A 24,895-nucleotide genomic window follows, 5' to 3' on the forward strand; every position below is an offset into this window, starting at 1 on the left:
AGGTGCTGCTCTTGAAGAAGAGGCTCCGGTTGGGGCTCTGTTGCCCGAGTAGTCGAGCCTCTGTCTCGGGGTAGCTCGTTGTCCCTCTCCGGTGGTGACGCGGGGCCAAAGCCCCTTTGGCGGGACTTGTATGCGAGCTCGTCGCGGGGGAGGAGTGGGGCTCCTCTCTCGGAGTCCGTGGGCGGCAAAGTTGTCATAATACCTTTGGACACGTCCGAGCCTGTTGTTTAGGACGTCGTCGTCCATTTTCTCACAATGGAGGCAAACGGGACCGATTTCCTCCATGGACTCACGGGTGTGGGTGAGGCCGAGACAATACATGCACTCGTCATGCCCGTCTTTGCCCGACATCGTGTTCCCGCATCCCCAGGTGGAGCACGTCTTTTGTTTGGGGCCTTCTTGACAGTCGGCGGGCACCGGCTGTCCTCGATGGCGTCTTTCCCCGGGCTGGGTCTCCCTCGTCAGCGACATGGTTGCTTGTAGAGAGAGGAGTCCGAGTGCTTAACAGCCACAGGTTTATCTTCCTCGTGGCGTGTAATAGTAGACCACAGGCGTATCTGCCTAGTAGCGCTAAGCTAACTATGGATAGCTTTAAGCTAACAAACGCTAGCTTTAGCGAGAGAGAAAAAGAGGCGCGAGCTGTTTTTTCGACAAGCTAGCGTAGCAACAAGTTGCCTAGAACTCACTTGTGTCGAAGTTCGGCTTTTTTTCTCGAGAAGTATCCTTCTGTTTGCTTCGAGAGTGTGCCAGAGATCTCACGGTCCTAAAGAATTAATCTCTCGGCCGAGTTTGCGAGATATATTACCCTGCACACACTGGAATGTTAAAGTTCGTTCTCGCAGCTTAGCAGAAGAAAAGTTGAATGAGGGCTGACGTAGCCACGCAGGTATCTATACGGGATAGGCGTGGCTTCCTACGTCACCCTTAGAGCCCAGGACAGCGAAAATTCTAGAATTTTCTGTCCTGGGAGTACATAAAATAATGTTCTGCAGCTAGGTTTTGAAGGAAACCTACCCATAAACGAAAGGTATTTCGTGAAATTTCTATATAATACAACTATGACTGACATGTTGGTCAGATCCACGGTGCGACGTAGAACTCTATTGTGAACCTCTACTTGAGATCATCACAGTTATTTAGCATAATTGTCAGAATAGTTGCCTTATGTACAAATTCATCTGTTAGCAGATCTGCACCTGCACGCTCAGTCACACCACGTCTTTGTGTATTTAACTTATTTGTCATCTGTCCTGTGCAATTCTTATTTACAAAGCCTAAAGGCAAACAGAAATGTAATTTTTATTTCTGTTCCAATATTCAAAGCCAAATTAATAATTCAATAGTTAATCGCAATTACTTTGATGAAAATTCATCGTCAACTAATATTTCATGATGGTGACAGCCCTCCATGCAGGCCCCATGGAGGAGCTCCACCCCACGGTCCCCACGGAGGAGGACCCTGCCCCGCCAACCGATACCGACTCCAAGCAAAATCACTGGAGGTCAGCTCTGGACCAATTCAAGCTGAAGAAGTTCCTTGTGTTAAGGGTAAAAACACCTTTCACTGCATGAAAAGATAGTGTACACTGTATCCACTTCAATGCCCAGGTGCACCTCAAACAACAGTTCAATATAACAGAATCAAGACTGCACACTGATTAGATACATGTATGCTCTGGCTCCGCTGTGTGTTGTTATTGCTCTCGGAACAACATTTAGATCACCCAAGTGTGCAGAATTTGTTTACTCTTATGTTAAAAACACACACACACACACACACACACACACACACACACACACACACACACACACACACACACACACACACACACCAATTCTACCATGTGAATGGTAGAATTGTTTATGAAAAATGTAACTCCAACATACAGAATTATTTGAGAAAACAGATTAGGTTTGTTGTTTTAATACGTATTGGAAGCTTATATCCACTGTCATTAATTTTGTGTCACTTTATAATTCAACTGTATGGTCATCTGCATCCAAAACAAACAAATCCAAAGCAAAATTACAGGTTGCACAAAATAAGGCTATAATTAGAATTAGCACCGAAAAGATGCACTCCAGACTCGCATGACTCACTCAACCTCAAGCTTGATAGTCTACTCGGCAGAATGTGATCCCGGACATTTTGAGTACCCTAATGTTGAGTATGGGTCCCCAGCATTTAGAAACTGTCGGCTGCTAACTTGCATATGTTGGGCAATTTTCATAATTAGCATAATAAGCTGGGGTACCATTAACATCCAATATAATGCAACATTTTCAAAATTTCATAGTAGCATGTGACGGGTCAAACTAGGGGTTTTTCATGATTCTGAATCGATTGTAAGCATTAGTTTTGCACAAAAATCACTCCTTGCTAATTATGAAAATTGCCCAACATATGCAAGTTAGCATCTGGCAGTTTCTACCTGCTGGGGACCCATACTCAACATTTCTAATAATAATCACGTTAAACCACACCCTCTCGTGTAATATTGCTTAAATCATCCTTTAACCCATTAAAACCAGGAAAGGATCTGTGTCATTTTAGATGTTTGTGTTGGCTATTTTTGAACATTCTTGAAACATCTTGAAAGTGTGAGAACTACTGATTTAGAAGCCATTATAGAACTGGCATCATCATCTGGCATCATCATGAATTAATTAATTAATGCAATGCAATTTGATGTTGTTTTTATGTGTTATATCTTATATCTAGCTTATTGCCAGGCATGGCATCAGCTAATGGGGATAATTTTCAAATGAACAAATAAATAAACTGTAAACATTGCAGCTGCCAAACCAGCTAGGGAAGATGTCATTAACTAATTAAATAAACTGCCTTCATGTCAATTTGTCAGGGATTGGCACAACTGCAGTATGTCAAGAGATTAGCAATGGCAACCAAGTCAACAAGCTAGCATCTCAAATTAAGGCCCTCAAATTAAGACAAATAGGGCCTTCAGGGCACAGACCCCCAACCCACTCCATTTTAAATTATTGTTCTTGACATTTAAGTTCCTAGATCATCATCTGAAAACTAAATATATAATTATGACTCATTCAAAAATGCCTAATGTGGCTTACTATTTTGCATGCAGATAACACTAGAAAAAGTGCCCCTCGGGGCACAGGTCTCCACCAGGCCAGGTTAGGTTGTGGCCTCCTGTTGGCACTATAATAGGCCAATGTGAAAAGGGTGCCATTTCTTCTTACGCCTTTGATGGCAATTGGATAATTTGAGGCATTTTGTTCCAAAAATGTTTTTTGCAAAAATCCACCTGTTGGTGGCGCTATAACAGGCTAATGTGAAAAGGGTGGGATTTATTCCTCAGTAGTAGGAAAGTGCGTGAAAGATTTCACGTAAATAGCACGCTGCGTTCATGATTTGACGCTTTTTGTTCCAAACGGGCCAATCCTGCAAACTTTGAAAGCCAATTATAGCCAATTAGGATGAAATATGGGACAGACGGAGAGCAAAACATACTCTCTCCCCATGTCTTCGGCCTGGTGGAGACAATAAGGATGTATTCTGAATTATTCCCACTAATCAGATGTTTATCTAACCTGACTCCGCCAGATGGGGCAGCAGAGAGTACACTGGGTTCCCCCCCTCCTGCTCCCATCTGGGAACTCTCAGGCAGACTAGATGCTCCGGCCACCAAACGGCCTGGCCAATCAGCGACAGCTAGAGGCGGGATCAAGGCATACACAGTGCTGCCTCGTTTATCTGCTCATGTGTACAAATTCCTGATCGAATGTGTGTACCGGTATACACATACAGTTTTATTCAGTTGTAGTCATTGTTTTTATCTGCCATTCTGCCATGATGTTGCTGTTGAGAGATCCAGTGCTCAGTACCCATTAAGACCTGAGATTCTACAAATACCTTCTATATCAGTAGTTCTCACATTTTCAAGATTTTTCAAAAATGTTCAAAATTAGCAGCTTGCAGCACGGCACAAAGTGCCGGCAAGCTTGTATATCTGCTATTTTTGAATAGCTAACGCAAAAATACGTTGTGAGCTTGTAGATCAGCTATTTGAACTATTTTAAAAGGTTTTTCAAAATAAGGGGTGTAAGGGGTGGCGCAAGATAAGCCCTATATGCTTTAGTTGATCGGCTTTCACCAGGGCTCTATACTAAAGGTCCACTCCTTTTTTTCCCCCTCTCTACGCCAAATATCTTTGGCGAAAATAGCTGATCTACAAGCTCACAGCATGTTGCAGTGTGACATGTAGCTTGTAGCTTGTAGGATGTTTTTACTGAATGTTAATCTGAACTGACACTTGGACTTGATGTTTGAAAGCTGTCACATCGCAATGTGAAAATGTAAAATAACCCTCAATGCCAATGTGTGTGTGTTTTGTTTTTGTTCCCAGCCTGGCACTCTGCAGCAGGCCATTGAAGACATCGGTGGTGCTGCGGATAAAGAGGTGGATGGTGAAGTCCAAAGCTTCTGGCTGTTGGCGGAGTGAGTGCCACACTTCTTAATGACATTTGTTGGCACAGTTTTTAAGGAATACTTACTATACGTATGTGTAGTTTTGTGAACGTCACACCAGTGATTCTCAACTGTTTCACATAACATATTTAACCTCCATTTTGAGTTGTGCATGAATTTAGGAACTAAATAACACAATATTTCCCCTTTAATCCACTACTGGGTACCAAACTAGTTATCAAATAACATCTAACCCAAAACTCCTGTATTGCTACAGTATAAACCAATTGCACGGGAGCTGCTCATTTCACTGAAATGAACACAGAAGGCAAATTACGTGACTGGAGGACATTTTGTCGAGTGCACTTGCGGATGTCAGGCCGTATCACTCGTACGTGAGGTTTCTGGAAACATTAAAAAAGAAAAAGCGGGCCCTGTGACGATGAATAATGCATGCCATTCTGCGTCTCTGTCTGACACGCGTTAACTTTTGTCCTACAATGGCCCTGCAGTTGGTGCTGTGGTTACAGCGGCTGTGGAAGTATTCGTGCAACCAAAGAGTGCATTATGTGGACATTTCAGCAACAGCACTTAGTGTCCCTTCGGGAGCCAAGGGAGTGTCATACAAGGTAACGATGAACTTACGTCAAGTAGATGAATGAACTTTGCAAAGCCAACCTCGTTTGTTGTCCGCTTTAGCTGGAAGGCGATAATTATTCATTGAAGTGTTTTCAAGCCGTCTCCTTTTTGAAATTGGTGGTAATATTTGGGGAAATTCAAGAAGCTTAAATTTGTTACTCCCTCATACAAGTACAGTATGTGGAGTAAAGGTGTGACATGCTCCACAGACTGCTAACAATATAGAATAAAACAAGAAATAATAAAAACAAGGTATATTGCAACTAGTAAAAACATTGCAGCAGTGGTAATAAAGTGAACAGCAGTGCAAACACAGACAATGCACTGCATGTGGAATTACATCAGTTCCTGTTCCTGATTTATAACTGCTGAATCTAGAGGAAGAAAAAAATGCCTGCATACATTCAGCAGAAGGGTTGTCAAAAGTATACATTACGTATAGTGAAAATGTACAATATGTGCAGGAAATATGCAAGAAATATAAGAATAAAACCCATGTGTGCACACTTGTGAGCAATTGTGTACAGATTGAAGTCAGTTACCTACAGTTTGGTTATTGTTCGGGGCTGATGAACTTGATGTATAAAACTGTTTTCTCTCTGACTTTTTGCTAGAATATCCACCTTTGCAGTGCGTTTCATGTCTCTGGGGTTGCATTTTCTTATTCAGTGTGTTTGCTACGCTTTTCATTTTTGATTCCTCTTCCAGGAACACTGAGCTGCCTTATATTATTAATGGAGACACCAAACAGTTATTGAAATATGGAACGATGAACTGGCTGACGTGGTTGACTTTGATATTCCACACCAGAAGGTTCTGAAGCAGCATTTCGCTCCGATGCATGACTGCAGGCCTCAGAGGTCTGATGAGAAGCACTTTCTGCTATCATACTTGAGCCCCAGTGGAATGTTCTGCTGCCTGGAGCTTGAACCTGTAGCTTAGTAACACCTCTCTCCCCACGGCCCCTGTGCTCAGTCGAGGTTAACTCATTCCTTTAGCCCAGTCAGAGGTCTCAGTGCCCACACCTTTACATATGCTGCCTGGGATGCTCAGTGAATTCTCTGTCTTATGGGACTATCACTTGCAGCGGCAGTTAATTCCCAGGACGTCTGGAGTCGTCTTGGGCACAAATTGGGTTAAGAGTGCCTCATTTGGCCACGTGCACAAAGTTCACCGGCCCAGCCAGTCTAGGATCAAATGATGATAATTAATAATAATATAATGCTACCCTGGATTAGTTTTAGGCACCGGGGCAAGGGACAGAGATGCACACAGCACATGCCCCAAAAGAGGTCATTTTCACATAAGCCATAACAACTTAAGCGTTATATACTCTGTTGTACGCTGAATAGCTAAATTAGCATATCTACAAGTTAATCTCATCGCGACACATTGTGAGCTTGTAGATTTGCTATTTTTGCTCTTATCATTTAGTGAGTAGTTGAACAATTTTATAATGTTTTTTCAAAATAGTAAATAAAGGCAAAGAAGTTTAGGAATAATGGGTAAGGCACTGGCGAAAATAGGTCCCAAAGTTTGATACACAAGATGGGTGGCCGCTTTTATTCATTCATTGGGATGGGTGTTGAAATATTCTGTAGATTTTGGTTAAACAACGTCAGGGACCCAGAGATGCTTGAATGAATATTGCATGTTTTTTGCCGCGGGCATTTTGTGAGATTTTGACGCTTTTGCTGTACATAATTGAGTGACTCGAGAATGCATGCTTTTTGTTTCAACTTAAAATGAGCTTGTGCAGATTACAGAACACTCAAGCCCCCCACCCCCCCAAGAGACTCACCCTGCACACGCTCACTAAGCACACCACAACTCTAATACCCACATAACCTTTAGGCTTTTATCTGATACTTTATCTGATACTCAGAACCCATGCATTTATTCTGTCCCCAAGTATGCACCTGGATTTCCATAGTTCAGTCATGACAGCTATGTAGTGTTTCAGTCTTTGACACTTTATCAAAGTGCCCTCACAGCCTGGTCTACATTCCTAAATGCAGATACTCTGACAAGAGAGAACAGAGATCTTGTTTAAAGACAAGTCAGAATCTCTCTACTCAAAATAGTTGAATTGAATTTGACTCGATGACATTGGTGCAAAACACAACAACAATTGAGATATTGTATATATTATATGGTAAATGGTAAATGGTGCATTTATATAGCGCCTTTATCCAATGCGCTTTACATAGATTGTGCATCAATTCACCCATTCACACACACATTCATACACCGATGGCGGCCGAAACCATGCAAGGACACTTCGACACCAACTCTGGGGTAGCCCAGGTATATTCTACAGTACATACATTCAACAGAATCCAATATTGATTCTGGCAGGGAAGATGCAGCCAGGTGCATGGGGGAACTCTGGCCGTACCAAAGAAATACGGTACTGGTACAGTGTTGGAAGATGGAAGTGAGATGGTGAGCTTTCGTACAGCATACTACGTACATACAGGCCCTGAGGCCGATAAGTGTACAAAAACTTCACGAAAACAGTACGTAAGCAGCGCAAGCATGTGGGCAGTTCTACTGCAAATAATAGGTATACAGAGGGCGAACATATTATGTGCAGAGCATGTCAACGGTGCAGGGCATCAAGACAAGTCTCTCTGACCATCTGTCTACCGCGTCACCTTGTATTACACACTGATATCATGCCTGCCGACAGTCACCATCTGCACACACAATGCGCTGTGTTGGTTCGCTAACACTGGAAAGGCTATATGCGCTGGAAATATGGATGCCAACATCTGGGCTGCAGTCATTCTCATTGCAAAGGAAATGAAGTGAAACTGTTGCCAGGCCTTGCATTCCTTCTAGGGCCAGACCGATATATCGACTGTGTTGGTATATATCGGCCAATATTTGATGGCAATTAGCCCTTCACTAAATCCCACCCCAAAAAGCGATTGTCCAATGCCAATCCAAATAGTTTAGCAACGGTTGCTATGCAGGTCAAGCTTTCTTCACTGCTAACGTGCCTATTGGACAAGGATGGGTTGGGGAGGGACTTAGTGAAGGGCTAATTATGCACACACACACATACACATACATATCAAAATTGACTTAATTAATAATAGTTATTGATGTAATTTGTTAATTTGAATTTATTTGTTTGTTTGCTTAAGTTCAATGTTGTGAACATTTTAAACTTTAACCAAATCAAATTGATTCTAAAATCTACTTTTTCGACAAAGTATCAGTCAAAACATCAGTAGTCGCCTAGTCGGGGGTCTTTGGGATTGGCGTCGTACACACAAATCTGGCATCGGTGGGGCTGTAACTCCCTCTGTGCCTGTTCCTTCTTCAGGGTGGATCACTGGAACAACGAGAAGGAGCGTCTTTTGGTCATAACGACCAACAGCCTGCTCATCTGCAAGTACGACTTCATGATGCTCCATTGTGAGCAGATCCAGAGGGTCCCGCTCAACTTCGTGGACCGCGTCTCCCACGGGACGTTCAGTTTCCCGGAGCGCTCCCTGCTAGCGTGAGTGTCCCACCTTCAACCACACGACTCCTCATTTTTAAACCTAGTGTACAGTATTTGTCCTGGTGTTCGGCATCGGTAACTGAAGAGATAAGGCAATAGACTGTAATACAACTTCATTTAACTTTCTTGGTGTCACTACAGCAGCCAGTCACCGGAAAACGCACAGTCAAATCCTGAGTGGTAATTTAATTTAACTTAACTGAGTTAAATTAAGGCGCAGGATTTAGCTGTGTGTTGTAGCACAAATTATTTTGTGGCAGGACTCAAATTTCTACTAAATAAGAGACAAAAACTCATATCAAAATTGTCAAAGGCAAAATATCACCATTAGCCGTTAATTGGTACTGTACATACTATACATAATAATATGTATATAATATGTATATAATATGAGACTATACAAGTTTACAAATAATTGTGTACACTATTGCATATGCATGTCCATTGGTATGGTGCAGCCGGTTTAGTTGTTTTTTATGAACAGCTCTTTGTCTGCTTGTCATTTGTGTAGGGAAATGTTTGAGCTTTGCATGTTCTCAGCAACAGGGTTACTTCCCTTTTTATCAACGCCAACATCAAAGACCTGCATATGAACAGATGTGGCTGTTGAGTGTTCTTATGAACTTGAACATATTATGGCATTCATCTTGTTTTTTTTTCTTATCTGAATCCGTTCTTTGGTACGATCAAAATTCAAAATGTACAATATGTTGTTGGAAACATGCGGGCAGGCACTGCACTGACGTGGGTTCCAGGGGTGGCTGGTATAAATGGGCAAGTGGGGCTCAGCCCCCCCTATCCTATAGAAGAAAGATGAGAAATTATTAAAATGTTTTAGAAGAGATACTTTTATATTCTGGTAGAATCCAAAGCAGCAACAGCATCAAAAAGTTACAAGAAAAACACAAAATGTCAAAATGGGCTGATTCTTTACAGCCCAAATCAGTTCCATTGGTTTTCATTGAGTTGAATGATTGACAGCTGACATGACACGCCTGCTTGGTATACAGTACTTGCCATTGGGGCTAAAATCTCGCAGTCCCAGAGCCAGTAGAGGGCTGTGATCACTGCTCAGCATAGATGTTAAAAGAATAGATGCCTCATTGGCCGCTGCAGTTCGTTGGAGCCATGTGTGTCGATGGGAGGGCGGAAGAATTTACACTGGGGGAGGAAATACGCCGGAAGAGTGGAAGGCACGCAACGTCACACTGCCACTCAAGTGACTACTGGCCAATCACATCGCATCTTTTCCGGGACATGCGCTCTGTGACACACACTCATGCTTCCGCGGTGCTTCGCAAGGAATCTCGGGATTTTATTGCCCTCCCTTGAACACATATGCTCCAGAGCCGAAAGGGGCGTCTACCTTTATATGTCTATGGTGCTCAGCCCTAAGGCCCACCAAGTTTATTATTTACTTTATAATCTGTTTTGTCCCATGTCCGTGGAGGGAAAAATTAAGTTAAGAGACTGGGGGCATGTCGTCCATTATGGATATAACAAAAGTAAAGACGACAAAATCGTATGTTTTGTGGGTTTGAAATGTGCGCTTTTAGGTGTAGACAGCCAACAGGGACACCGCTTGGAACCAGAAAGATATTATGAATTTGCTTAATTTAACATGATCGCTGGTTTAATCACATTGGAAGTGGCTCATGCTCAGGGAAAAGTGCCCAGAAGGGATGCCCAGACCCTGACAAGGATGGGTCCATTATCAATAATCTGCGTTTTGGGACGCAAAACTCACCCTATTTCCACCTCTGCATTGTACGACAAGGTATAAAGTGCTTAAGTGGTTAATCAGCCTAATAGATTTACTTGATTCTGAAAATTCTATTAGAATGTATTTCACGTCAAAAAGAAATTGATAGAATAATTTAGAATATAATCGATATTTGCATCCCTACATCAGACTACGTTAAGGAATTCCTTGTCAGAGCTGTGTCACAACAACAGCATCCTGTCTCATACTGTATTTGTTACAATGGAATGATTATTATTACTGTGCTGTGTGCACTATTGCACTCTTAACATCCAGGTAAAGGATTTTCTCATTAATATATTCATGAGAGAGTAGTTTTAACATTGGCCTATAAAACTAACTAACCAAATTATCTGCATCATGCATCGAAATTGGTCCAATTTTGGCATCCCTTGACCCTACTGTATTTCCATCCAGGCTGACAGATTACTGCAATTACGTAGGATTTTAACTTGTCTGTCACTGTCAAGTTCGTGACAACATAAATTGCCACTGCAGCATTATGTGTAACCACATTTGCATTCAGGGAAACATATGGGAAACAAAATATCTATCGCTCACCCAAAGGACAATCCGCCTAGCCAAGTAAGATATGATGTCAGGTTCTGTCACATACATAATATGTAGGTTTGTATGTCTAATTATACATTCAACAACTGGTAATCGTTGCTCTCTCAAATTGCTTCTTGTCTATTTCAAACACACAGAAGAGTTAGGAAGTTGATTGACATTGCAACATCTCGTTATTCGTCCTTCCTATGACTATAGACAATATTACGGTACGGTATATCACTGTGGCTCCTATGAGGCAAGCCATCTACAAGACGCCATGACCCCATCAAGCCTACATGTACATTTCGCATTTGCACACGATATATCTCATAACCCAGTGGTTGTCAAAGTCTGGTCCACCTAGGGGGGTCCAACTAGAGGGGGTTCCAAATGGGTCCATACAGGTCTGTATAAATTCTGAGAGTGTAGCCACTCTCAGAGTTATTAAAACCTACAGTAATAGTAAGTAACCTAATAGGATGACGTCTGCTGGTCCCATGGCCTTTCCTGTTGGCTACAGGGAAGGAGAGTGAAAATGCTGTTTTTACTTGCCCAAAATACTGTAGGGACACCAAACTAAACTGAAACTTTCTCAGTGACATAATTCCTTCTACTATATGTTGCATGACACTTTTTCACCAAAAAATAATAATATAGTGATTGTGTACCGTTTAGTGGTCGTTGGTATTTGCCAAGTACATTTGGACTTTTGGTCCGACAGCACAATTTGTCCGACTGCATTTTTCCTTTCGTCACTCAGGCGCAGCTCAAGGCCTGGCATGCTCGCCTTGTTCTTTAATCTCAAGTGATTTAAAAAGTCATGCATTTGTTTTAAAACTATGCACATGTTACAGGATGTTGCGTGAACCAAAACAAGCACCCCCAAATAGATTTTCGTTGGGATTTGCTTACTGGTGGCCAATTAAGTGCTCTGTTGTTTGGTTGGTTTGTTGACAGGCCAATCAAGGATATACAGCAATCTAGTTTATCATAGCTTGAGTGTACCATAGACTTAAACAGATTCTAAAAAGTTAAATATATATTGTTTAAACTACGCCAAATTTCAAAAAGGTGAAAAGAAGCCCATTCCCAATGAAGCTGAACATTTTAAAAGTATGAAGTAGGAAAAAGAGTAAAAAAAAATTGGGGCAGAATAAAGTTGATAGCGATAAAGTCTGAGTTACCCTCCACCCCTTTTTCCCCATATTACTGTACATGTTTTTCCCTTTTTTACTTTCTTTATATGATCATTTCCAGTTTTTTTAATAGATCTGTATATTTGTACGTCTTTAAATATTCTGATGAAAATGGTGGACCCTGTTTTAAACAAGTCTGAGTGCTTTATCATGGTGTCGTCCACAACAGTTTTTGTATTGACTTCCTTTTAAAGGTACCCATTCTACATACACTGAAATATAATTTTCAATCAGCCAATCGATCACACTAATGAGGCAAAGCTAATGCCCAATATATACTTAAGTTGCGAGCTGGTGTCTTGAGCCAATCTACAAGCTCAAAAAGTGTCACGCTCCGGCGCGTTTTGATTTATACTTGGTTGCACTCAACAGTCCATGCAACCAAGTATAAATCAGGCTTAAGAGCCCATGGTGTAAGGCTGCCTGGAGAGGGTAAGAGTTAGTGGGACAAGGGAGCATGTACAGAACTGTACTAGAATGGTGGAGCTAACATTAGGTGTGGTTCAGAGATGAGTTTTTATGGGGTGAGGAGTGCATAGCTGTCACTGAACTGATAAGTGGCAAACCTAATGTAGTCCTTTGTTTCATCCCAACCTTTTTAAAGAAAGGCTCTGGGGACACCAGACCAAGTAAAGTTAATTTGACGAATAAAACGTAATGTGGTGTGAAGTGCTCGGGGAAGGCGGCCATAGTTCTTCTAGGCTTTATCTGTGCAGTGCGCACATATTCAATTATGAATATAATGTTAGTCGAAACCACCCGGGAGTTCAACAGTAAAGAGACACTTTGAATTAGAAAAAAGGCTGAACCCACAAACAAATCTCCCTCTTCTGTCTTCATTCTCTCTCACACTCTGTTTGTAAGTTAACACTTGCTATGCATCCCACTGTTTCTCAACCGTTGACTACTACTGGTAAAATGTCCTATAATAATGACTCAACCAGACAATTCGGTGCACTTTCCCCTTCTTGAGATTCTAACTCCCTTTTTCTGTTGAATTTCTTGAACTCCAACTCAGTAAATGACTACATGGATGGACTCATCATAGGTCACCAGGTTATTCAGTTCACGGTTTCTCAACTAGTGGAAAGAACATTTAAAACAAATCAACAAATCCTACATTACTAAATGAATGGTCAGGGACCACATGCAATACCTCCACGGACCACCAGTGGTCCACGGTCCACCTGTTGAAAACCCATGTTCTTTTTTTTTTTTTTTTTAATGTTCTGTTTATTCTTTTTTTTTTTTTTACAAATATAGAAGTAAATTGAGAAATACAAACAGAGTAACAAATACAAAAAAACTTAAACACAAACACACAAATTCAAATCAAGACAACCAAAGAACATTCAGAACAAAACAAAACAAAAAATACATATATACATATATTAAAAAAAAAGAAAAGAAAACCCACTCCAATAAACCCATGTTCTAATGCTTCAAAAGTCCAACAAAATGTCTCTCCATTTACTTTGTGTCTATTTCAAACACATACAGTAGAAGTTGATTTACTGTAACATTGCAACATCTCATTCTTCTTCCTTCCTATGAATTTAGACAATATTCACCCACAATGATACATCATTTTGCTACTATGACTTGACAGTCACAACTGAAATTTGTACATATTACACAATTTTGCAGTGTTATGCCAGGTGTGGCTCCTCAGAGGCAAGCCATCTAGATTAGAAGACACCATGACCCTCTAGTGCCACACATACATACCGGGGTCTTGGTTCCAAATGGGGGCGTGTGTGTGTGTGTGTGTGTGTGTGTGTGTGTGTGTGTGTGTGTGTGTGTGTGTGTGTGTGTGTGTGTGTGTGTGTGTGTGTGTGTGTGTGTGTGTGTGTGTGTGTGTGTGTGTGTGTGTGTGTGTGTGTGTGTGTGTGTGTGTGTGTGTGTGTGTGTGTGTGTGTGTGTGTGTGTGTGTGTGTGTGTGTGTGTGTGTGTGTGTGTGTGTGTGTGTGTGTGTGTGTGTGTGTGTGTGTGTGTGTGTGTGTGTGTGTGTGTGTGTGTGTGTGTGTGTGTGTGTGTGTGTGTGTGTGTGTGTGTGTGTGTGTGTGTGTGTGTGTGTGTGTGTGTGTGTGTGTGTGTGTGTGTGTGTGTGTGTGTGTGTGCGTGCGTGCGCGCGCGCTGCGCGCGCGCGCGCGCGCGCGCGCGCGCGCGCCGCGCGCGCGTGCGTGCGTGCGTGCGTGCGTGCGTGCGTGCGTGCGTGCGTGCGTGCGTGCGTGCGTGCGTGCGTGCGTGCGCGCGCGCGCGCGCTGTGAGCTTGTAGATCTCCTATTTTCACTACTTTTTAAACCTTTTCAAAGTTTGTAATCCAACTAAGGGTGCGTTCCTATATAGGCACACTGAGCGCACTGCCAATACAAACTAATAGGCGAGTGTGCTCCCGGCGCGCATTTCCGAACGCACCCTGAGTGTACTCTGTGTGTTTTCAGATGCATAGATATAAAAAAACAATAGATGCCTCATTGGCCGTCTCCAGTGTACAATTTAATCCAGACCGATTTACATTAAGCAATAACAAAAAGCATGGCATACATCACATACATAAAAAGTAGTTATCATGAAACGTGCGTAAGCTAAGAACAGTGGAGTATCTATACTGTATAATGAAGCTATATATATAAACTATACATACTATACTATATTATCCTATACACATGTACTATAAAGTGCTATGACTACATAAAATGCAATTATAGTGCTGTCTACGTAACATGCTATAAGTCTGTATAAAATGCTATCCAAGTCTACATAAAGTGCTATCTAAGGGGCTAGGGCAAGTGCTACGGGCCATAGAGTCTGAAAAGGTGGGTTTTGAGACTACGGCGGAAGATTGGGAGTGAGGCTGCAGTTCTGATTGTAATGGGAAGTGCATTCCATAGTTTTGGAGCCAGAAGGGAGAAGAGTTTGGGACGTGTGGAGCGTTGTCCCGGCGTTTTTAGTGAAGGTACTTCCAGCTTCCCTGCGTTGGCTGATCTGAGTGCGCGGGAGGGTTTGTAGCGTTCGATCATACTTGTAAGATATGGGGGAGCCATGCCTTTGGTTGCTTTGAATGCCAGCATCAGAGTTTTGTATTCTGTGTGGGCAGCGACCGGGAGCCAATGGAGGGAGCGGAGAAGGGGGAGACGTGTGAGACTTTTCGTTTGTTGAAGACCAAGCGAGCTGCGACATTTTGTGTAAGGTGGAAGTCAAGCAGAAGTGCGGAAGGCACGCTGCGTCGCTGCCACTCAAGTGACTACTGGCCAATCACAGCGCGTCTTTTCCGGGACTTATCAATTCTAGGTCTCCACCAGGGCAGGTCAGGTTGTGGCCTCCTGATGGCGCTATAATAGGCCAATGCGAAAAGGGTGCCATCTGTGGCCTTAACATCCATAGGACGTCTGGAAATGTCATAGGGAATCCAATCGATGGATTTATAGGACGTGTGTACACGTCCTAGCGCATCCTCAATGATATCAGGCGAGAGAATAATATTCTGAATTTTTTCCTTTTTTTGTTTTTGAGTGAGCCTCTAAGGCCACCGTACGCTTCCCTCTTAATTCATATTAGCGTCCCGTTCACTTAGCTGGCAGAAAGAATGCCTCGTATCTCCTAATCCAGGGCGATCTCCGTGGTTTTGATCTGATGGATATACTAAGTGCTTCATTTGCGGGATTTGCAGGATTTTTGGACAGAATCTGGAAGAGTAATAGCAAAAAATGTGTTTTACAAAAGTCGTCCGTTCAGGAAAATGTGGGGCAGAGGTTCATCGTTGGCATCTAGGGAGTGTGTGTGCAAAATTTGGCATGGATTGGGCCAATGGTGCCGGAGATTAGCTGGTAACGGACACACACACACACACACACACACACACACACGGACAGACACGGACAGACACACACATGGTCGGAGTGCAAAACATACTCTCTCCACATGCCTTCGGCCTGGTGGAGACAATGAGCTTCATTGGCATGAGAAGCTATTGGCATGAAAAGCTTGGAAAGCTTCTGCAAAAGCTTGCCTCCATGTTGCCTACTCTCGAGAGTCGAGATACACATGCCCCGGAGCCGAAGGAGGCTTCTACTGTATGTCTATGGTCAGATGCCTGTCTCCTTCCCTGTTCTTCTCCTTCTACTGTATGTCTATGGTCAGATGCCTGTCTCCTTCCCTGTTCTTCTCCTTCTACTGTATGTCTATGGTCAGATGCCTGTCTCCTTCCCTGTTCTTCTCCTTCTACTGTATCTCTATGGTCAGATGCCTGTCTCCTTCCCTGTTCTTCTCCTTCTACTGTATGTCTATGGTCAGATGCCTGTCTCCTTCTACTGTATGTCTGGTCAGATGCCTGTCTCCTTCCCTGTTCCTCTCCTTCTACTGTATGTCTGGTCAGATGCCTGTCTCCTTCCCTGTTCCAAGTTCCTGAATGTGGGCCCAGAGTCATCCCTGCACTCTAAAATCTTTAGTGTCAATTTAACCACTTTCAAACTGCCATAACTAAGTCATACCCAGATTGGTTATTTTTAAGTGTCAATTTGATACAGGATTTTGCAGTGTGTCTATCAGGGGTCTGCAACCTTTTTCACATGAAGTGCCATGTTTTCATTTTCGAGATAGTCAGTGTGCCATACCGTATAATTATGACACCACATCAGAATTAAATATTCCCAACTGATTTTGATAGTCCATAGGATACACATAACCTTAGAAATATTTTCAGGATGTAATGATCATTAAACTCAGAGCAATAACCCACCTACTCCCTCCCCAGTCATGAGTTAGGAGTTTGAATGAATGTACAATATGTGCAGGATGTAAATGATCATGTAATTTGTAGATGTGAGTGGACTTAATTTAACTGACTATACTTTTTGGGAATATTTAATTTTAAAAGAAAAAACTTCTCTCACACTTATGCCAGTGTGCCAGTGATCACCCTCCCCTGTGCCAATGTTGGCAAGGTTGCCTACCCCTGAGGTAGTGTATACAATATACAGTAAGGCCTTATGGGAGGATCTGTATTTTTAGCCATGGTGGTTTATGTTTTCCTGCCACATTCTCCAGGTGTTCATGGAGTGAAATGCAGTCAGTATATTCAGCATCTTTGGGGAGAAAGATGTGTTCAAAAGTGCCTTGTTTCCAAACTGTCTAGACAAGGTAATTACTGCAGTACTGTACCCGCACATCATTGCAGTTACTTTTCTTTTTTATTATCCCTATCTAAAAAGGTGTGAGTGCAGGGATTTAAGAAACTCCCACAAGGAGTTTCTTCTGCAAAAGAAAGCTCATTTATGAAGTTGAGAAGTAAATCCCAGTCCTGCTGTCTGTCTTTAGATCAGATAAGGCAACAATGAAGCATTATGGCCTATTTATTTCCCTTCCCTCAAATAAAATTCCCAGAGTTTTACCAGCATTAGTGCTGGTGTATAGATAGTGCTTTCCCAGCACTTTCAATTATTAAATTGACATAATTAGTCTCTTTATCCACTGATGGTGATTAACTCGTCATCTTTGTGTTGTATAGTTAATCTCTAAATTCCCAAAGGGTGGAGACGTGTTAAAAACATGACAATCATTCTTTCAATTGTGTCTTATTACTTGACCACAGAAGAAAGTAGAAGTCTGAGATGCTTTCAAAATGAAACAGCAGAGGGCGCACTGTGCACAGCGCAATGTGATCACTGCTGCCTTGGGTACTTTCCCTGAAATTAGTGATCTGTGTGTCAGAACTTACAACTGCGCTAAGGCACAAGTCATACTTGCATGTGGACATATTTAATTTGACATAATCATATATCATTACTGAACTGATCTTAAAGGAGGGCTTCTGGGGTCACTCAGTGAGGAAAGTAAGCAGGTTGTTCACTCTCTTTAAATTACCTTTAATTGTAATGTATATACACCGATATATTCAACTGACACACTGGCATCAGTTTGTGTCCTGTGTCAGCACTGCATAGTATATGTGTCTGTTAATACTCACCAGTCTTAACTTGGATCAAGTTGCAATAGCAAACTTGAGTGCCTAATCAACCAAAATAACCGGCTCGATGCAAGACACGGCTGGGGACACTTGTTTTGTCTGTACGTCAACCTGAAGATCCCATGTCTCAGTTCTCTAACTGACATAAAATGTTCTCTACTTTGAAATCATATCTCTTTCCTCTTCACAGTTTCAAAAGAGCTGCAAATGTTTTCTAATAGTGAAGATATTGTCATTGTGTCTAGGGATGTAACAGTATATTGTATAATACCACAGTGTTAAAACTAAATAAATTAATGCATACACTACTGTACATGTAAAAGTTGCTCACCTTTTCTGTGGCTCTTTCTTACCTTTTCTAGCCCGTCAACCACCCCACCACCTACCTCCCCCTTATCTATGTCTTTAATCCTTTTATGTAGATCATATTAACTGGAAATCGTAGAGCAGCGTGTTCACTGGCTCCATGGTTGAATTACTGAAAGTCTTGCAGGCTCTATTGAGCAATCAGAGGATTTGTTTGTTGGCTGTCAGACAGTGTGGGACACTTGCCATGACAACTGGAGCTGGCCCTGATATTTATCTTGTGTGTTGACTTATGAGTCCGAGCCTCTCAGCAGCAAGGCAAAGGAATTTCTAGTGATTTGCCCTAAAGCTTAACTAAGAATACAGTGCCTCATGTGATGCGCGAATGAGTGGCCTTTTGCATTCACACCGCCCCGATGACTCATGGAAGGAGGTGGATTTTCACAACTTGACCCTTCATTTGATCGTGCAACTGGGACAGCTCACTCATATGAGTAGCTCGAGAGGTTTTTGACTGTCCTAAATATTGCCCACCTGAGATTTGGTGTGGTTAACCTGGCCTGAGGAGTGGTTAGTTACTTTTTTGTCTCTCTGTTGACATGACCTTCATGAGGACGCAGGGCTCAGTGAAAGTCCAAAAAGCTCAGCTCTGCCGTACGTATAAACACAGAAGACATCCAAGGCCTCTGGCTGGAAAGCCCAGCCCTGCTCTGCCTGTCTGGGCCGGTCCCCCTCCTAGTGATAGCTTACCTGTGGAATTCTCCAAAGCTTTTTTTTATATCCCCATTTATACAAGGGCAATAACGCAGTGCTCTCACAAAGGGGAATGTATACAAACCACCCCCCCCATCTTTGCCCCCCTCTCAGTGACATATAATCAGTCTTTTTAGCCTGGGCTTTTGCCTTTGTGCCACTGTGAAGTCTGCTATCCTCCCCTTTCTCTCAGCACAACAGTGGCTTTAGGAGGCAGCACACTGGGTTCAGCAGCAGCATTGTCATATAGAAAGTGCTTGTGTAAACAGGGTTACACAATTGCGTTATAATTCAGCCCCTCCCTGGGACCATGACATTATCAACAAGTGCTATTGTTTAGCCTCAGGTGTTTAATTCTGCTTGGCAGGAAACACTATGGCCCGAGGTGTGTTCTAGACATGAGGAAATGAGGACATCAGAATGTCAGAGGGACAGAACTTTAGAACAATAGGCGCTCATAATCCTCATATAGGAAGTAGTCATCATTTATTTGTTCACACTGATTTAATTATTTTATTTGTTATTTTTTGGTGAAGCAGTCAATTAATAACTACGTTTAATTATTATGAAGGGAATCTGGGAATCCACATAGAAACGGCGTGGCGTTAGTGAGGATCTTAGACTTGTGAGTCTAATGCTGCGTTCACACAGGCAGATGCAAAGCTACACAGTGTACAGTATTTGCAAAAGTTTTCGTTGAACGGTCCAGTGGTTTGCGAGAATTTCAAGTCTAGAGCTCCGGACAGACAGACACACACACACACACACACGCACACACAAGGACCCTGTCACTCTGACGGCTAGAATCGTGCAGAGCCACACTGTACAAATCAATATAGACCCCTTCAGTCAATAAGTGCAAGCTAATTAGCATTAGAAAGTGACCATACTGCCATATTACCAATTTAGTCACATAGCTGATAGACCTTTTTCATTGACATATTCCTATCTGGGGTCTATTAACGCCATGGCTTCCATGTGGATTGGGTGGGATGTCATGTGGCCCATAGACAGATGTGGACAGTCTATAATGTCAGTCATCTATTCTACACAGTATGATGTCAGTGGGTACTACTGTCGGATGACGTCAGGCATCTCTATACTTGGGCAAGGTTTCAGCTTGATTTGTCTCACAAGACTCTCTTCTAGAAGTCTTGGCCCTTCCAGTGCCACGCTGTAAAATGTGTGGAATAAACATCAACTAATTTAGTTTTTCTGTATGTAAGTGTTGGGGAATTACTTTCAAATAATAAAATGTAAGTGTAAGAGAGTCAGTGGTTGTGCATGCTTAGCTTATGCACTGCACAGGATTTACACAGATTATTGCCGTCTGATGTAATACTAAAATCTAGATTTGTTTGAGTTTCCCTGGAAGTGTGTGTGTGTGTGTGTGTGTGTGTGTGTGTGTGTGTGTGTGTGTGTGTGTGTGTGTGTGTGTGTGTGTGTGTGTGTGTGTGTGTGTGTGTGTGTGTGTGTGTGTGTGTGTGTGTGTGTGTGTGTGTGTGTGTCCAATAGTTACTTGCAATTACTACAGATAACCATGGTTATCTGTTCCTATTCATGTGAAGTGAGTTACTGAAATATGGCTGGTGTTGTTGAAATTATACAAAAATGCTTGAATTCCATCATCTTTTTATACAGCAGTTCGAACCATGATCTTAACTTTTTATGTTGTCCCAGAGAGTAATTTAATAATTTATATAATTTTATATATTATTATATATTTTATATTTCCTGGGTGATCATTAGGTTCCATTTAGTTGTCATTGTCTATCACACCTGAGCTGCAAGGCTTTTCTGAAGTTATCTGCTCAAAGCTACTGTGTATATATTGTACGTATATGTCAGCAAAATAATTGCACCTTATACAGAGCCCTGTGGGTCCCAACCTGTTGAAGGAAACTTTCACTCCACCCAAATGTTGTATTAGTTGATGACAACAAGATCGCTTCATTTCCTAGGGACTGAGGGGACAGTGGCTCACGGGTAGAGTGACCGGATGGAAACCGCAAGGTTGCCAGTTTGAACCCAGGCTCCCCCAGAGTTGGTGTCGAAGTGTCCTTGAGCAAGACTCTGAACCCCTAATTGCTCCCGATGTGCAGGTTGGTGCCTTGGTTGCCCCTGGCCTCGGTGTGTGTGTGTGTGTGTGAATGTAATGCACAATCTCTTTAAAGCGCCTTGGATAAAGACGCTATATAAAAATCACACCCGTGTGAACTGAGTGGTGCGTGCAACTCCGTGTGGGGGTCTCTGGGGGGTATCCAATGTTGTCCCCGGAACTTCCAGGAACGCGACCAGGGTGACGGTCCGGTTCCGGCAAGCCGCCCCACGTCCGAAACGGTCGAGAAATAACAGAGTTACCGTGTGGCTAGCCTCGGAAACCCAGACGTTTTTATTTCCAGGGAGGAAAAAAAAGTCTGGGTCTGAGTCCACTTCAATTCGGCATAGAGTAGTGCAAACATCACTCACTCTCTGCTGATTTCTGATCGTCTGCACCTTTGTTAAATTGACACACACGCACACATATACACACACACACTCCTCTCTCTCTCTCTGTCGCTCTAATTAATTAGTCTCATGTCTAGCAGCTGCGCATAGTTTCTACCGTGTGGGGGTCCCTGGTTCGTCCCCGGAGGGTCCCCGGAACATCCAGACCCGCAGGAACGCGCCCAGGGGTTCGGGCCAGGTTCCGGCAAGCCGCGAGACTTACTGTGTGGGGGCCCCCAAGGGGTCCCTGTACTGTACTGTACTGTATTCACTGTACTACTGTCACACCCGAAATCACGTAATGGCTGCTAAAAACTCAGCTTCCCATCATGCAGCTGTGCACAATGTGAAGCTCAACAGCGCCACTTTGTCACCTGTTGGTACCATAGAGTTATAAAGGATAGAGGGAGGATCGGAGCTACAGCCCCCCGCTATTCATTTCAATGGAAGTTGCTCAGTGGCAATTTGAAGCACCCGGAAGATTGCCGGAAGTACCATTATAACTCAATGGCTCGAGCGAGCGGAAGAGCAGCCCGGACCTCACATTTTAGGTCCAGGATGACGCACGTTACGCACGTGAACGTCCGTCCACCTCCATGAACGTGTTGCAGTTCCACTTTTCGCCAGTAGGTGGCAGCTTCAACGTTGGATAGCCTTACTGGGGGCTTGGTTGGTACACTAAACAGACATACATACACAAAGGGAAACACATTGCTGGGCAATGGAGTGCTGCACTCTATGGTTGCACCACTCAAATGCACCATTTATTAATCATCTTAAGAAATAAAACTGTATTGTTTGTTTACTAGACAAATTTGTCTTTGTCAGGTTCATACATAGAAGGCTAAATCTAGTATTTTGAGTGAATATGAAATTTGTCTTTTCTGCTGTGCCAGTTTGAACTGTGACTAATTATTTTAAATGGTATGTTTTTATTACACAATACATTTAATGATGTTTTTGGTTCTCGCCCCTGACGAATTATGCCATATTACAGGTTTCAAATAAAAACGAAACTAAAAGCTTTTCACAAAATAAAAAGTAAACTAAACTAGCAAACTCACTTAAATAAACAGAACTGAAATTGAGGGGGGGAAGGGGGGGGGGGGGGGGGAGGAACTGAGACATGCAAAGCTAAAATACCCTTGCCACTCGGGACCGATTTACTTTTTCAGATGCTTGATTTATACACAATGAAATGAGCACAGCACATCGTTATGTGAGAAAAACATAGTAGTACGATACAAGACAAGTAATGTTGAAATTATATGAAATAATACAATCCACCCATGCATTGTGATTGTGTAGATATAGATATATAAAGATATAGAATAGCGTGTAACACTGTCATAAGATGTCTAAGTAAGGCTGATGTAAGGGAAGAAAGGGTGAATGATGGAAAAACGATCTCTGAGGAATCAATTCGGGTTCCATACAGCTACATGATCCATGCTCTTTTACCAGTTAGCAGCATAGAAGCTCCCTGATTCACCTGCCAGGCTCCATCTAACCGTCAACGTTTTACTTGCATGGTTTCATTAGTCAAAAGCCTACACCTCTCTCTCGCAGAGAGATGTGGGATTTTAACGTGGAAAGAAAGGCATCTCTTTCTGTCCAATCAGGTGAAAAGGTAAGTGAGCGTGTGAAGGAATGCGCTTGAATATTAACTTCACCTAAAACAAGTTCTGACATGGCTCAAATGATCGCTCAAGGGAAATATGATATCTTGAAGCATTAATTGATGTAATCCACATTTTAAGGAGGTATGGAAATCTCATATTCGTAGCCTTATACTCTTGCGGCTATCCAATTTTAGATTATGTTATATGTAAATACTGCACAATAGGGTAAATGGTGTGTAGTGGATGGAGCTTTTAGTGTTTAATGATTGTGTATGTTTGTGTTTTGATTAGTATGGCAGTCTTATTCTACCCAGAGACGAGAGCGCCACTGACGAACAGTAAATAGAGCTTTGTATAAGACCTTCACAGGATTCAATCCAATGCCAGCATCATTTCAAAGAGGGACTCTGCAGGGTTTAAGAACTATTTTAGCTCTAAGCCAACTGGAAGTCTCATCTTCAGAGGTTTCATTTGGCTGAAAAGAGGTATGACCCAAGGGCATTGTCATTAAATAAATGACAAAAAGATAGAACGGCTAAATAAAAAATATGATGAGCACACTGTAGATTACCTCTAATCCTAGTAAACATGAGAGTGAGTGCACATTAAGCATGAGCCCTGAACAAAGATTATAGATTTTGTCAGTACGTTTGCAACTTTGCATTGTTACCGTGGGGTCAGTAGGCAAATAAGACATGAAGCACTCTGCATTAATACTTAAATTTACAAATAGCTGGATAACACGACACACATCTTGTAGCCTACTGTATGTCCAAAACTGTTATTTTCAGGGAATGAGGAAATATGAACCTGTTCCAATGGATCCAGTGTAGTTATTTTAGTCACAAGCGCTTGTTAATACTTTTCATTGATTACATTTGTATAAAACCTGGAAATACAAGATTTCTTTCTGACATTGACAATATACTATAAGTGAAGTTATCACCTGTAAATAGAAACAATTAATCAACATACTATTTATCTAATTCAGTAAATCATTCTGTTCTATGTATTACCGGTATGTAGAAATGTCTAATATGCATTCACATTTGAGTGAATTGCTTGTCATTGCATATTATGCAATTGTAAGATGTCTTGTTTGAGCTCACATAACTTATGATGAGCATTTACTATAATTTTGTTCTTTATAACCTTATTTTATGGTAAGTAAAAATGTATTGCTTGATGATTCAAAATGGTTTAAAAACATTAAAAACATAATGAAATTAAAATAATGGTAGTTGCTTCCTCTTGGTTCTTGTCAGGAGGGAAGGAGAGGGAGTGCGTATCTACTGGGACCGGATGAGAGAGCCCTCCTTCACGTCACGGTGGAACCCCTTCACCACAGACTATCCCTTCATTACCTTCACCTACCACCCTGTGAGGAACATCAACGAGAACTTCACCACCCTCTGTGACGTAAGTCATCATCATCATCATCATCATTTATTTAACTCCCGACCATGATCACATGGTTTGGAGCACAGATTCATAAAAGTATACAATCAACAGTATACATTACATTACATGATATACATCGACATATCGAAAGGCTTTCCCTATTTGTACAGTGGAAGAACATTTTTCAGAAAAGCACCCAATTTATAGATTACTTTTTGTTTTTCAGATTTTAGTAATGCAATTAATTT

The 24,895-nt window shown here is 42.1% G+C and overlaps 1 protein-coding gene across 2 annotated transcripts in view; it reads left to right on the forward strand.

The window, feature by feature from the left end:
* Positions 1 to 24,895, forward strand: part of tprg1 (tumor protein p63 regulated 1) — a 42,374-nt gene that overhangs the window by 13,236 nt on the left and 4,243 nt on the right. For both annotated transcript variants that reach the window (XR_013790432.1, XM_079506196.1), the window contains exons 3-6: positions 1,403 to 1,548; positions 4,386 to 4,477; positions 8,421 to 8,597; positions 24,512 to 24,665. Coding sequence is in view for 1 of the 2 variants with exons in the window: in XM_079506196.1 (XP_079362322.1) it covers positions 1,403 to 1,548; positions 4,386 to 4,477; positions 8,421 to 8,597; positions 24,512 to 24,665 (569 nt within the window). In the remaining variant the exon portion in view is untranslated. The remainder of the gene's footprint in view (positions 1 to 1,402; positions 1,549 to 4,385; positions 4,478 to 8,420; positions 8,598 to 24,511; positions 24,666 to 24,895) is intronic.

This window comes from Electrona antarctica (genome assembly GCF_951216825.1).
Source record: "Electrona antarctica genome assembly, chromosome: 7".
In the NCBI taxonomy this organism is placed as follows: domain Eukaryota; kingdom Metazoa; phylum Chordata; class Actinopteri; order Myctophiformes; family Myctophidae; genus Electrona; species Electrona antarctica.